At 37.2% G+C, this 14,425-nt stretch overlaps 1 protein-coding gene across 2 annotated transcripts in view; it reads right to left on the bottom strand.

The window, feature by feature from the left end:
- Window positions 1–14,425, bottom strand: part of pkn2a (protein kinase N2a) — a 56,737-nt gene that overhangs the window by 18,161 nt on the left and 24,151 nt on the right. For both annotated transcript variants that reach the window (XM_033982358.2, XM_033982359.2), the window contains exons 4-6: window positions 8,989–9,143; window positions 3,002–3,131; window positions 1,988–2,133 (exon numbers count right to left, since the gene is read on the bottom strand). In XM_033982358.2, the coding sequence (XP_033838249.1) occupies window positions 1,988–2,133; window positions 3,002–3,131; window positions 8,989–9,143 (431 nt within the window). The remainder of the gene's footprint in view (window positions 1–1,987; window positions 2,134–3,001; window positions 3,132–8,988; window positions 9,144–14,425) is intronic.

The raw sequence follows: 14,425 nt of genomic DNA, 5'->3' as shown, positions 1-14,425 counted from the left end.
TTAACAGTAAAAAACAGTAACAGCATAGATTACCGGGTACATGTATGCGGTGCATGCCTACATGCGTACATGTATGCACCGCACAACAACAGTAAAATATGAGTCTGTTCAGACAATCATGGTAATGCTACATACGTATATGTATCATGTACATGAGTCTGAACAGCTCTAATGGGAGCAGTGTTAATTAGATTTGAGCCATTTTTTAAGGTGAGGGATGTTATTCCAGATGTTAGAGCCTCTGACTGAGAGGACTGACTGTGCGAAGGTGGTACGTCTATAAGGAACCTCACAATCACGTCTAGTAGTCGCCCTGGTATTCCTGCCAGTGGGAGGTTTTTGTTTAATAAATTCTTGTAGTGGTGGTGGTGAGAGTCCATGGAGGATTTTGTATATTGTACAAGCACTCTTAAAGTGTTTGAAATTTTCAAAGCTCAATAAATTATATGTTTCAAGAATTTGACAGTGGTGATATGAAATTGGTTTCTTAGCAAATATTTTGAGTCCTCTTTTATACAGTGATTCAGTGAGACAGGCCTCTACTTTGACAATGTTTAAATCCAGGCTCAAAACGGTTCTGTTTAGCTGTGCATACAACTGAAAGGTTTTTATTCTGCACTCTTCTCCTTTAATGGTAATTTTATGATGACAAAAGAAACATGGACTGATGGACTTTTATTATAGACATAGTAAAGTGACAGGAAAGTATTTGAAAAGTGACAGGAAAGTTTTTTGTAAAGTAATGGGAAAGTTCTTAAACTGAGCAAGACAGTGTTTAAAGAGTGCGAGAGAGACTTTTTAAAGGGGCAAACAAGTGGGTGAGAGTTGCAGATTGGGTGATTATTTATGTTTTGATTTGTGTGATTTTAATGTCTTTCTTATTCTGTAAAGCACTTTGAATTACCTTGTGTACGAATTGTGCTATACAAATAAACTTGCCTTGCCTTGCCTTGATTCAATCTGTTTAAGTGCGGTGTCACTGGTCAGGGTACAGTTAGTGAAGCAGTATACAATATGTGTAAAGATCAGAGCATGCAGAAACATTCTTGCTGCCTTTAATGTCAATGACCGTCTAATATGTCGGAAATTGTGGGGATTAAATTTAATTGACACAACAAATTACATACATACCTTTTCACAAAGACATGACCTTTTTTAATACTACCACACTGAAATTATTTTAATTTTTAACCTTATGTATTTCAATAATGAACATATTGTATTTATGCTATTTATTAGTTTTAACATTTTAACACACATCCATCACCTAATTTCCATCACACTAGAATAATAATGAATATTTGCTGCAAATCCGTGTGACTTCTGCTGTTGCCTATGAGATCAGTTCAGAAATGCATGTCTTCACCTTGGCAAGTGCCACTCTCATGTCATTTTCACTACAAAGTCTGTCCTTTTCTTCGTTTTTATGTCGTTTTATGTTTTTATGCCGTTCAAACGGCTCATTTAAGTTGGGCAGGTACTTCAATAGACAAAGGTGCATTTGTTGAATTGGCCCAACGTCTGAAGACGCTCGCAGTCCGCTAATCGTATGAATCGGGTGAGTGTCTTGATCTCCACCGAACCCCTGGGACTGACTCACTGAACCCCTAGGGTTCGATCGAACCCAGGTTAAGCACCACTGGTCTATATTATTAAATTACGAGAGCATATTTCAGAATGAACTGTTAGTTCCATCTGATGTTAAACGTTGATGGAGAAACAACCACTGGCAGTTGCTTCCTTACGGTTCTCCTCCAACAAAATGACTTACATTGTGTACAAGTACAAATTTCTGTTTGTACAAAAGACTTAAAAGTAAAACATGTTCTGGGGCCCTTTAAACCGGGATCATCAAAAGCATGTGAAAACAGGACTAAATCTGGGACAACACTAGTTACTTTAAAATATACCAGCCCTTCTGAGTAGCTTGAACTTGTAGTACCAGTGTACACCTCAGTAGTACAGTGATTCGTGTAGGCGCCAGTACCTCTGAATGTGCCTTCTTCTCTGTGACTTTCCCAGTGCCCAGCAGCTTCATGACATTCTTGGCTCCTTCGGCCACAGCCGACTCGATCCGGGCGTGGTGACACAGCTCCTCCACACGCAGGTCCAGTGGGCTGATGAACGGTTTGTCTGAACACACAAGGAAGAGTGGTTAGCAAGTCAACCTTTATGAACTCTATATTAAAATACTTTATACTAGACTCCTCAAAGTTTGCTTTGCTTTATCGAAAAATATTTAGTGGAGTTATTTCACTTTTTTCTTTACTACATAATTCCATATATCTTACTTAATGTATTTGATGTCTTCTGTATGCATATAAAATGTAGAAAAAATAAATAAAAACATTGAATGAGAGGGCGTATCCAAACTTTTGACTGGTAGCGTGCACAGAATAAGTTTAAAAGAGAATCAATATTGAGTATCGTCATAGTGATACTCTATTCTAGTCTGATTCTGTTGGTTGTGCAAATTTCCCAGGCCTACTTTGGATTAGTTCATTTAATACATAAATCATAAATGGTAAAAACATAATTGTATTTTGCTTCAGTGTTTGATTAGTACAAACAAGGCTTTGTAGAAAAGTTCTTCTATTTTACATTAGTATTCTATCTATAGTCATATCATGTGTCATATTTTTGGACATTACTAGTTTGAATACTGTTCCTGCAGTGTACACAGAGGCTCACCCAAAGGCCTGCCACAATAACACATTGCGAAGTGCAATATATTGCAACAGAAAAATATCCAGATACAGAATAACCCTCAAGGATAATCCCAGTTAACCTTTTTCAAAGTTAATCATATTATAAAAAATGTGGCCTGCAATACATAAAGAGCACAGTTAAACACATAGATATCATAGATACTAGATACTACAAAAATAATAAAAGTATCCCTCTTGGTGGAAAAGGCACTTGCGATATTTATTGAGCCTGAAAAAGTGTTATTCTTTCTATTATATGTTGAATGATCAGTCGCCCTGACAGGTCTACTCACCCATGGCATCGTTGTTGTCGAAGCTGAGCTCATTGGTCTGAGTGGCTTTAAGTATCTGCATCCGGATGAATTCGATCTTCATTTTACTGTCCTGGAGCATCTGCTGTGCTGTAGCCAGCAGCTTACGGTCCTGAGGACACACAAAAGACAGGTTTACAGTTAACATCTTATTTGTATGACTCAAGTGAAATATCCCTGGTTCAGAGTAAGGGTGGGCCATATGGACAAAAAGAGTATCCTGATAATTCAGACAATGCTGTGCGTGTGCCAAAATATGTCTTCAAATGTATCAGCCGAGCTTTAGTGATAAGACAAATGTAAAAGGAATGTTACATGAAAAAGTTAAAAATATCACTTTATAGCCTTAACTGGATATAACATTTTATTTCTATTTGCCTTTTTTTAGAGATTTATTTTGAAAACAATATACCAGTTATTAAAATTTTGCATGACTTCAAACAACATTCACAAGCAATATTTTTCCCCTTTTACTTCAGATGTGAACTAATGTTTTGGGGTAAGAATGAACTTAAAAGACACTGTACCAGATTTTTACTAAGTTGAACTAGTTCAACTGTTCATGTTCATCATATTTATTCACATTCAATAAGTTTATATGAACTTTCAGAGGCCAGAGTGGAGTTTTGCGGTCACGATAAGGCTAACAACATCAACTGGCATGGTAACAGCGTACTTCCTGGTTGTGGAGATAAAAACACTTTATAAATGGATGTAGACAGAAGACATCTCTCATTTGGCCTCTAACAGCTGCTTTTACAATATCTACTAGGGCAAAACTAACTTTACTTTTATTACATCCAGCGCAACCTCTTTGACCTATTGAACTTGAACCCCCACGGTGATGATCATGTAGTTATTTGTTACACGGACCACATAAACAACAGACCCGTGCCCTTATATGGAAGCCAAGTCTAAGTGAGCACATGGAAAAGAGTATTCATAGAAAGCAGAGGAATGTCATTGTGTTGTGGCGGTGCAGCCCTTTAAACCCTATCAGCAGCATTCCGGTGACGTTCGGAAGCCCCTGTGTCCAGCCGGCATTTCCTCCTGACGCGTTCCCTCGGCTGTCGGAGTCAACGGGTATTAATGTGGGCTGGACTACAGAGATTGCGGGTGTTGTTGCTGTGGCAATTGCAAGAGGCACCTTGAGAGTTGATGAAAAACATAATAGAAAATAATAAGATATGTGTATTAAATAATAACTCCTACCAAAAAAGCAGATGGCGAGGCCTCCCCTATAAAGTCACATAGTGAGCCTTTAATGGTATATTTGTGGTCATAATAATGCAGGAACTCTGACAGTTTTTCTCTGAATTATGAATTGAATATTCACTGTACAGGTCTATATTTATACAGAATTAAACTATGCTTGTGTGTCAGTACAACATGGACATAACCATGAATTAACCAGTTTATTTCCCGTTTACTTTAAAAGAAGAATTTATTACTTAAAATGATCTTTTTTCAAGATGCTTTCACATTAGTTTGGTAGAAAATAGAGAGTAAATTAAGTACCACATCCCATTATCCCAAAGCTCACTATTACTTTCTATGAGTATTTGAATTGTACACTTTAGCACATGGCTGCTGGAACTGGATGTTGGTTACTAAAGGTTCCCATGGCAACAATATCTCTAGCCTTTATTAATCCCTCATTGGTTGGAGTTCACTGGACACAACAACCTCTCCTCAGAGTCATGTGGCAGAGCAGAGCGAGCAGCCAAATCATGCCTCACCCCTCCACAGCTCTGCCTTTGATTTCAAACTTTAGTACACCCGGAAAGTACCCCGAGGAGCCCTGGAGGGGAATGAGATCAACGGGAGTTTAAAACCGTTACAAAATGAATACAACAGGTTCTGGATTTGAGTTCGAGGTGCCAGATGTAGGACATGAACTCTCCAGGGGTGTTCAGGGAATCCCAGTAAACCGTATTATTTTAGTAGATCATGTGGACACAATTATATCTTATTTTTAAGGTTATATTATTGTTACACAACGTGTTTTTCCCCAATACAGATATACTGTATAAGCAGCTGTTGATTTGCTGTCTGCATCTAATTATAAAGTGTTTTACTGCCTGATAATCAGGAAGTGCACACTTAGCATGCTAGAAGTTTTGATGTAAAACAACGCTCTGGAAAGACGTGAAAAGCTCTTAAAAATGCACTGTAGTGAATAATGCATAAGGAAAGTGAGGAATAACTTTGGACCAGTGCAAACCATTTAAAATGAACTACCGTAAATTTCAGACTATAAGCTGATACTTTTTTCCTACACTTTAAACCCTGCAGCTTATACATAGACTTTTACTGGTTGACAGCCACCGGGGGCACTCTCGAACAGTAAACGCAAAAGTGAGTCAGACATGGGGAAAGGATTATGCGCTGAAGAATACACTAGAGTTGATTTTGAACTGTCATTTTGGCACTGTCAACTGTCATCATGCACACACCCTCATCATGGAAAACACACGAAGAAATGCAAAGAATGCAGCTTTTAAGTTAAAGGCAATCGATCTGGCATCAAAGAAATGGAGCCACTGCACGTAAGCTTGGCATTAATGAATCGATGGTGCGACATTGGAGGCAGGAGCAGGAAGAACTTGGTCAACGTTAAAGGACGACAAAAGCTGTGTGTACTGTCTTTCTGTGTAAATATCTCATGTTACAACATATTTGCAACATGCGGCTTATATATGTACAAACTTTATTTTCTTTAAAAATTTAGCTGGTGCGGCCTATATTCAGGTGTGCTTAATATGTCGTTGTGTCCTTAGGCAAGACACTTCACCCACATTGCCTAGTATGAAAGTGGTGTGTGCGAATGATAGGTGGTGGTCGGAGGGGCCGATGGCGCAGATTGGCAGCTTCGCTTCCGTCAGTCTACCCCAGGGCAGCTGTGGCTACAATAGTAGCTTACCATCACCAAGTGTGGAAATGAATGAATAATGACTATAGTGTAGAGCTTTGAGAGGCTTTGACAAGCCTGTAAAGCACATTACAAGTGTAAACCATTATTATTATTATTATTAATAGTCCAAAATTTATGGTAGTTCTGTTTTCTCATGTTTGTAAGACAGTAAAAATTTGACAGAGCGCCTTTGACTTTAGGGTTAAAGCTTCTTATGCATTGGTGATTTTGAGTTTGCCAGGATAATTTTCATTTAATAGTAATTAATCTTGCAGCCCTTATTTGCATACAGAAATTATGTCTGTTGGACTAAAACACAGGCACCATAAAATGTGTCATGGTCCAAGTTCAATAAATAAAGTAAAATTAGACAACGTGCACACAGGCCAATCCAATTAATCAATTTTTAATCAAGATTCAGTGATTTATAATTTTCATGATCAGCTTGGGTCTTAGGAATCGAGAGGTCTACAGCCAGTCCTCTGTCAGTAAAAGGATGTGGTTTGAAGCAGAGTTCAGACTTAGGAACAATTTTTTTCATTTTGTTTTCAGTTAGACAAATAAAATAAAAAACATCTGATCAATCAGTATAAGGAAAAGCACTGCATTTTCTGTCATATTGTCCAGCCATTAGGATGACTAAAGAAATTCTTGTTGGACTAAAGACATGTCCTGCCTATCCATTAGATGACTAAAAGTGGGCGTGGCAAAAGCTCTCAAAACTATTACGTATTTGTGTATATCTGACCCAAACTGTACTCACAAGACTACACTTGCAGGGGGAGGAACAGTATGTAAAAATACACAATTCACTCCAAAATCTTTAACCAGCTAACTCCATATCTTTTCCTATCTGCTGTTGTCATAACCTTAAAATCTACACACAATAATTTGTAGACTAATACAAGTTTTGGTCGGCTGAGACACCATTGACCCATTAATGGACTAAAGGATTAAAGTACTACACCCGTACAGCCATACATATACAGAGTCATAAGTCGTGTGTCAGCAACTGCTATGGTTTCATCTGTATTTTTGCGTGGTGCATTAAACAATGGAATACCAATGACATTACCAGAGAGGATGTAGAACACGCTATTAAAGTCTACTACAGACGTTGTGCTTTACAGCTGAGTGCTACACGGCTCTGGGCTGTTATTACTGCGCTGGGAATGGATTTAAATTACAGTTTTGTTTGAGACACGGAGCTCAACTGCTGGGCTTTAGTGAACAAAGTAGGGTTGTCAAAAGTATTGAAAATCTGACACTGATCGATGCTAAAATTAGTATTAAACATACATTTGAGCAAGCATTGATACAAAAATAGTCCCATTTGCAGCACAGAAATGAACCTTTCCTGAAGAGCAGAACACGTATAAAACCACATAGACTAGCATGGACCACTATGGAACATACCTGGACGACTGAGGGATTACACAGATATAAGGCCACATGGTAGTTAAAAACACTTTCTTTAGACAATAGAATGTGATTTTCAACATTAAATGGTAGTGTTTTATATTATCACTGTGGTATCAAGTCTTTTCCTTAGTACTGTAATTGAGTTAGAAATTTTAGTATTGTGACAACACTATAACAAAGGGCATGAGAGTATGCGTCAGCCTCCTCTCCTGTTTCTGCCCCCGCAGAGCACAGATAAGAGCCACCGGGTAACGCTCAGTAAACTGCAACAGGGAAGACTCCAAACCAGCTTATGGCCTGGGAACACACCGTAAAACACACCACAACCCTTTTAACTTGTAGATGCAAATCAGGTGGCTAAACTAGGCTAAACCAGGGCTATTTATCTAGTCTAGTTTTAACATCTGTTGAAAATAACATTTTAATGATTAGTAATATTTAACATACTTTGATGGGCTAGGGTTAACGGTGTATTACAAAACTGAATCTATGCTAAAAGTTACTCTGGGAATCAAATATGATCACGACATCATCTCAGGGTATGGAAATCACTGTGAATATTGCAGCTGATGTCATCAACATTCCCTGTCTGATGCTAACTGGAGGCACTGCTCTGTCTGAGGCTTTGTTAGACTTTAATCTGAGCTTTAGTTTAACACAATTGGACCAGAAGGAACTTAGTAGGAACTACAACAGGTGAGATGATTTGTGCTGTTAAACAAGTCTCTCACACGTTAAATTACAGGTAGTCACTTTTTTGTTTAACTAAATGCCTACACAGGACTATGAATACTGACCTGAAAATGTTTTTCTATTTTTGCGCAAGGTTTTCAGACAAATTTAATAGGCTGTGTTTGCCAAGGTATGCATTGTGTCACCATGGTAACTGTTGAACATTCCATCATAGACATACATGCGGAACACCCCCACCGTGATCTCACTGCAAAGTATCAATAGTGTAATAATAAACAATTCTGTAGTAATAAATAAATTCTGTAATAACATACAAAATGCGTCTTCTGATACAAAATGGAAAGGTTATAACCCCAGAGTAAACTTTTGTGGAGTTATAATTATAAAAGAGGAACTATTAAATCTATCAAAACACATCCTGTCAACATTTATAGAGATAAGACAAGTTTTATCAATATATATCAGTTAGAAAAGACACTATCTACAAACAAAAGTGGCCATGACCCGAGGTGTACTGAGTTTATGTAGGTCAATCTGGTGTAGGATGTGCAACAAAGCTGAAAAGTATAAACATCAACCACAATATCATGCTCAAATGCTTCCATGTTCCTACATGGCGGCAAGTCAGGAGTCAAAAAATACAATTAATGATGGATGTTAACTACAAAAAATAATAACAAAATGTTTTAAAGTATAATTTATAAAAAGGTAAGAAATAATAGGTTGATATCTGATTTGACTGTAATTTGCAAGTCCACAAAATACTCCTGTACATTTTTTAAAACTTGAGTCAATGAAAGTAAAGTATTTTTTTCTCCATTGTGTCAATATTTGTAAAAAATATATATATAATATTTCTTCTCATAGATATTAAAAACAGATAATACTACTACTTTTTGACATGGCTAGTTTACAGTAAAAAGTGTATGTTGCTGCTGACCTTGGAGGATCCGTTGGAGTACATGTGGATCATGTTCTCTGCTCCCTGCTTCACTTTAAGTTCGATGTCAATCTGCTTCTTCAGAGCGGCCAGGCGGCTGTTGGTCGTGCACATCCGTGCCTCGCTGTTTGGCGTGTCCGGAGTCAAAGGGCATTCTAGGAGACAGGAAAAAATAAAGGTTAATTAATAAATGTAATTTTTATGTGAATGGAAAAAGCAACATCAAACATTGGCTGGTTAGTGACATAAGAATAATCATGACATTGTAATATCACAACCCATTTTTACCAACTAACGTCAAGCAGGGCAGTCAGCAGAGATACTGGGGCCGGCTATTAAGAACTGAAAGTTCAAAATCCCCTAAAAACTTAAAAACTGATAATATGGACAGTTAATACATGTTTCCTTTGGAGTTTAAATCTGTTTACATTAACATCTAGGACCAATATGGTGGCAGGTGGTGTTTTGTCTGGCAAATAACTACATTGCAATTATCAAAAGAATAACATAGCATGCCGTAATATGTAGAATACTTTAGTGTAATATGAGTAATGTGAGTAATATTGTAAAAATGAAAACAAAGCAGTAAAAACATATTATTTTGTTAAATGAAAGTTTAAACATTTTGGATGGAATTTTCCGTGTTTATGACAGGTAGATTTGTTCTGTTTAAGTACTCGCCACTACTTCCTGTATTTTTGTACAATTCTTCTGAATTTTCTTTCCACAAACTTGTCAGTTAACTGATGTAAAACAATGATAAATATTTACCACTGGTTTTACTACACTATTCCACCAAACAAAGTCACAATTGGAAAAATGAAAACCTGTCATATGCACTTGAACTGTGGCATACAAACAGGAACATCATCATGGATAGATCCCAGCTAGAGCCCAATACCATTCCTTATCTTGCAGGTTTAGGAAACATTGACTGACTACAAGTGCTATTTTTGGCCTGCAGCCATTTTAAACCTTGTGTTGTGCTGCTCAACATTTTGACCAATCACTGCCAACACTGCCCCGCACAGCAACTTCAGGAGTCAGATTCCAGTCAAATCCAATGTTTATCTCAGCCAGGTCTGTTGATACTAGACACTCCTCCTTTAAATGGACACAGATTTTAATGTAGGGCTCTTAGTTACTGTCCACCATGTTGCCATATAGAGTTGTAAGATTAATCTCAATCTAATCGAAATTGCAATTTCAATGGACACAAACAACAAAATATCCTATGTAATTCTGCATAAAAGCTGTAAAACATGTTCTGAAATGTGATTCTTGTGATACTTTATCAGCTCATATTGCAGTCTTTTTGTCTTCTGGATGCATTTAAGATGTTGATGAACTGTTGTTGAGAAGAATCCACCTATTAAAAAACATAAATTGCTAATGTAATCGCAATGCTTGTCGAAAAAATTGTCCAATGGCCATAATAATGTTGCATTGTTAAAATCTTTGTTGTTTTACTTGTACATTCAAATCCATATGTAAACCCATTTTAAATGCTCAATTCATTTAAAGTTTTAACTCAGTATCTCAGAGTAGTGTAAAATGTTTAAGTAGCTAGAACAATTACTTGTAGAAACTGTAGTCGACATGACGTCAGACACTAGCCAGTATCACATGACTGACTGAGAATAGTACTGGGTATAGTGCTTTTTCATTAGAGTAACTGCGTACCCAGCAAAGTCCATCGTAAAAGTGATGCGTTATAAAGGGAGGGGTAAGGGGTTAGGGAGAGCTATGACTAATACTTCTGTAATACTAACTCATTGGTTGCCCTTTGCAACTAGTTCTCCATAGATATTGTACATTGTTCTTCACACCTGGTCAATAGGGCTGTAGTCCTTTAGTTGTTTAGTTGACTAATCATTTTATTTAGATTATAAGGATTTATAAACAACATCACAAAAGAGAACTTAGTGAATTAGTTAGCTGAAGATTTGGTATTTTGGTTATTTACATGTAAAAAGGCAAATTAAACTCAGTTTCCTAGTACTTTTTCTGCATAGATCAAACTGTATAATAGAAGTGCACTCAGTGACGTCACTCAGTGTTCGGCTCCAGTCAAATGAAGCCAACTGAGGCTAGCAGTTATAGCGACTGATTGGAGCCGAGGGCAGGTATCTCTACAGAGCCAACCAGGGGCAAGGGTGTTGAAGGTAAAGCCGTTTTCAGCCCGTACCACTGGTTTGGCAGGGGGCAGGCGCTCAACAATGCTATCAATCAAACCTGTTGCTAATGCTAGCTGGTGCAACATCAAGGAAAGAAGGCGCCTCATTGGTCTGTTAGTAATCTTCATATCTTAATTAATAAAAGACCAAATGGGTAAATAGAAAACACCAGGATCATGTAGAGTGGGTAAATACGAACATTTTAAGACCAAAATGGCTGTAAGAAATTACAGAGTGCACCTTTAAAATAAGAAACATAAACATTAAAATAAAACACTAGCAGGGATACAAATGTGCCACTCAACACTAATGGTGCATAAAACTGCACTGATTCACCGATGACTAACTCAGAAAGTTTAGTCAAGTCTTTTGTTCTGGCCCAAAGTCAGTTCAACAGTAACAACAGAGGGAAGCCCTGAGGCAGGGCCTATTCTCAGCAATGGACCTGACACACAACAAGTGTGAACAAGTCACACTCATTCTACAAGGTTATGGATACAGCCACTATTGTAGGTTTGAGCACAGGTGGGTAGAGTAGCCAGAAATTGTACTCAAGTAATAATATTCTGAAGTAACATTAATCTTACTTAAGTAGTAGTATAAAATAGTGGTTCAAGAAATGATTCAAGAGTAAAAACATTCGGGAAAACTTAATACTCAAGTAAGAGTAACTTAAAGAGTAACTGTCAGGACATAACAGCTGATTTATAATTAGAAGTTAATGTAATTTGAAGGACAAAATATTAAATAATGCATAAAATCTGATATTTTCAAAGATTAGGCATAAAAATTAGGAAAAACTAAACCATATTTGTAGGAGTAGTGCAAGAAACACAAATGTTCAAATCATTTCATACTGTCAACACAAAACTCTTGTCACTAGTGGACTTGCTGCGAAAAGAGTAACCAAAACTTTTACTTAAAAAAGAGTAATGTTACTTACTTGAATAAAAAATATTACTCAAGCAGGAGTAAAAGTATGCTGCTAGAAAAGTACTGAAAAACGTCTTTATAAAGTTACTCAAGTAAATGTAACTGAGTACGACCCACCTCTAGGTTTGAGTCAAAAGAGGGACTTTCTACATCCTGGTTTAATGGAGCTAAATAATATGGATAACTATCTATAAATATGTACTTTCGATTTTTCAGACAGACCTTGTGATTAGATTTGAAATTTATGTTTTAATAGGACTGTTCAAAGTGCAGATTTTAAGCGCATCCAGGAGTATTGACAAAAAAAACCTGAACTGACAAACTAACAAGAGTCACATTTCAGAACATGTTGTTTTGAAATGGTACTTCAAAAATTGCAGTCTTTTGTCATTTGCTAATTCCACACATTCAAATTGTGATTTTGATTGAATTGTGATTAATCTTGCCCGCCTCATCTATATTAAGGCTTCAAACTGAAAGCAGGAAGTAGGTATTCAAATCTAACCACATGCTTACTGCTAACTCTCAAATACTTTGGCAAATTGCTCGTATTACATGCATGAATTCACTTATTTAAAAAGAATACAATGTGGTACTCAATTAAATATTATATTTGATTTTGTTTTTGAATGTACCAAGAATAAGTTTACTTATCTGTTAAAGTAAATTGCAACTGAAAAAAAAAAAAAAAAAAAAAATCATGTTGGCATTTCCATTCCTTTTTATTGGATATTGCCTGTGATCCAGAATACACACTTCTCCAATACTTTACAAAGATGTGAGTCCGATCTCTGGTGAACCTCCTCAAGTTCAGATGAACATGATTGACAGGTGGATTAGCCAATCACACATCAAAACAAATACTGTATGTCTGCTTAAAATATCAAACGGAGTGAAACATTGCAAATTTCTGTAGATGACCAAGGAGCTCCTTCATTTCACATGGGTCACTGAAATAAACAAATCTGATTGTACGATCGTGTTTGGGATATTAGGCTGGTCCTCACTCCCTCTGTTGAAAAAATACAGAAATATCAGTGTGAATATGCCCGTCAACTGGATATGTAAGAAAGTTGCGCAACACAGTACTTAACATTTATCCAAAGCCAAAGACAGAATACCATGAGTTAATGGCATCCAATTATAAAAGCATTTACATTTCTGGCAGTCTCAGAACTGTTGTTTACACACATATATTTATGTAAATTAGCCATGTGGACTTTGTGTAAACTAAATTTTTACAACTACGGTAGCCCAGCAGGGACATGCCATCTGCTAATTGCTGTTTTCAAGTAAAAATACAGCATGTAGTCAAGTCATAGAGAAATAGTTCCATTTCTAGAGCACTTGTTTTTCTAATTAAAAGCGCATTAGGCAACTTTTCATGTGGAGGATCTGCCACCTGCTTGTCTCCATGGTGATGTTACTGTGAAATATTCCAGGCAAAGCATCAAACTCATTCACATTTCTACAATCAACTGGGTCACCTTTCCACAAACCTGGCACATTGGCCTACTGGGGTAATCTGCTTGTCTCTATGGAGATAAAAACTCGTAAAGGTAAGCTATGTTATTCTATTTTTGAGAAAAACTTTGCCTCAGAACATGGAAACAGTGCAGAGGGTTGTGGGATGAGCTCACTTGTGTTGTCTTCTTGTCTGGACCTGTGCCTGTGGTGAAAGCCCTCTTTAGACAGAACCTCTTCGCACTCATGTACTTACTCACTATGTTTACATGCACAGAGAACTCCGAGTGTGCTAAACAACCAAATTCCTCAAAACAGGTCAGGTCAAAGAACTGAATAGGTGTGAATGGGAGATAAGAGACATTCAGGGCCTGCAGTAATTTAGCATTAGCACTAAACTAAACTGCAGCCATAATTGCTCATAAAACATATTATTACACATATAACCACACTTTTGCTAGGAACTGCGTTACTCACTATTTATTTTCTCTCTGCACCACAAAAAAACACACTGATTGACTCTTCGGAAAGTTTCATTTCACTGTAACGACCAAAACAAAGTGACATATGCTCAGAGGAGAGGCCATCGTTTTTACAGCTGATGTAAAATGAGTGAGTACACGTCCTCTTAGCTCATGCAGTTGAATGCCTCTCCTAGTCTGTGCCTAATGTAAACTGGACTGCACAGGGAGCCCTCTATCATAGCAATAAAACTTGTTAGCTTCAGTGTCTATTCTGAATTGGGGATGGTACTTCACCTCAGTCACCGTCAAGACTAGTAGTGGGCTGGCAGTGGATCTGGATCCGGTGGACACCACACATTTATATCCTCCACTCAAGACGATAACGTCTGATATGTGGAA

This window comes from Periophthalmus magnuspinnatus, chromosome 17 (genome assembly GCF_009829125.3).
Source record: "Periophthalmus magnuspinnatus isolate fPerMag1 chromosome 17, fPerMag1.2.pri, whole genome shotgun sequence".
Lineage (NCBI taxonomy): Eukaryota > Metazoa > Chordata > Actinopteri > Gobiiformes > Gobiidae > Periophthalmus > Periophthalmus magnuspinnatus.
This window is presented reverse-complemented; position numbering and strand designations above follow the sequence as displayed.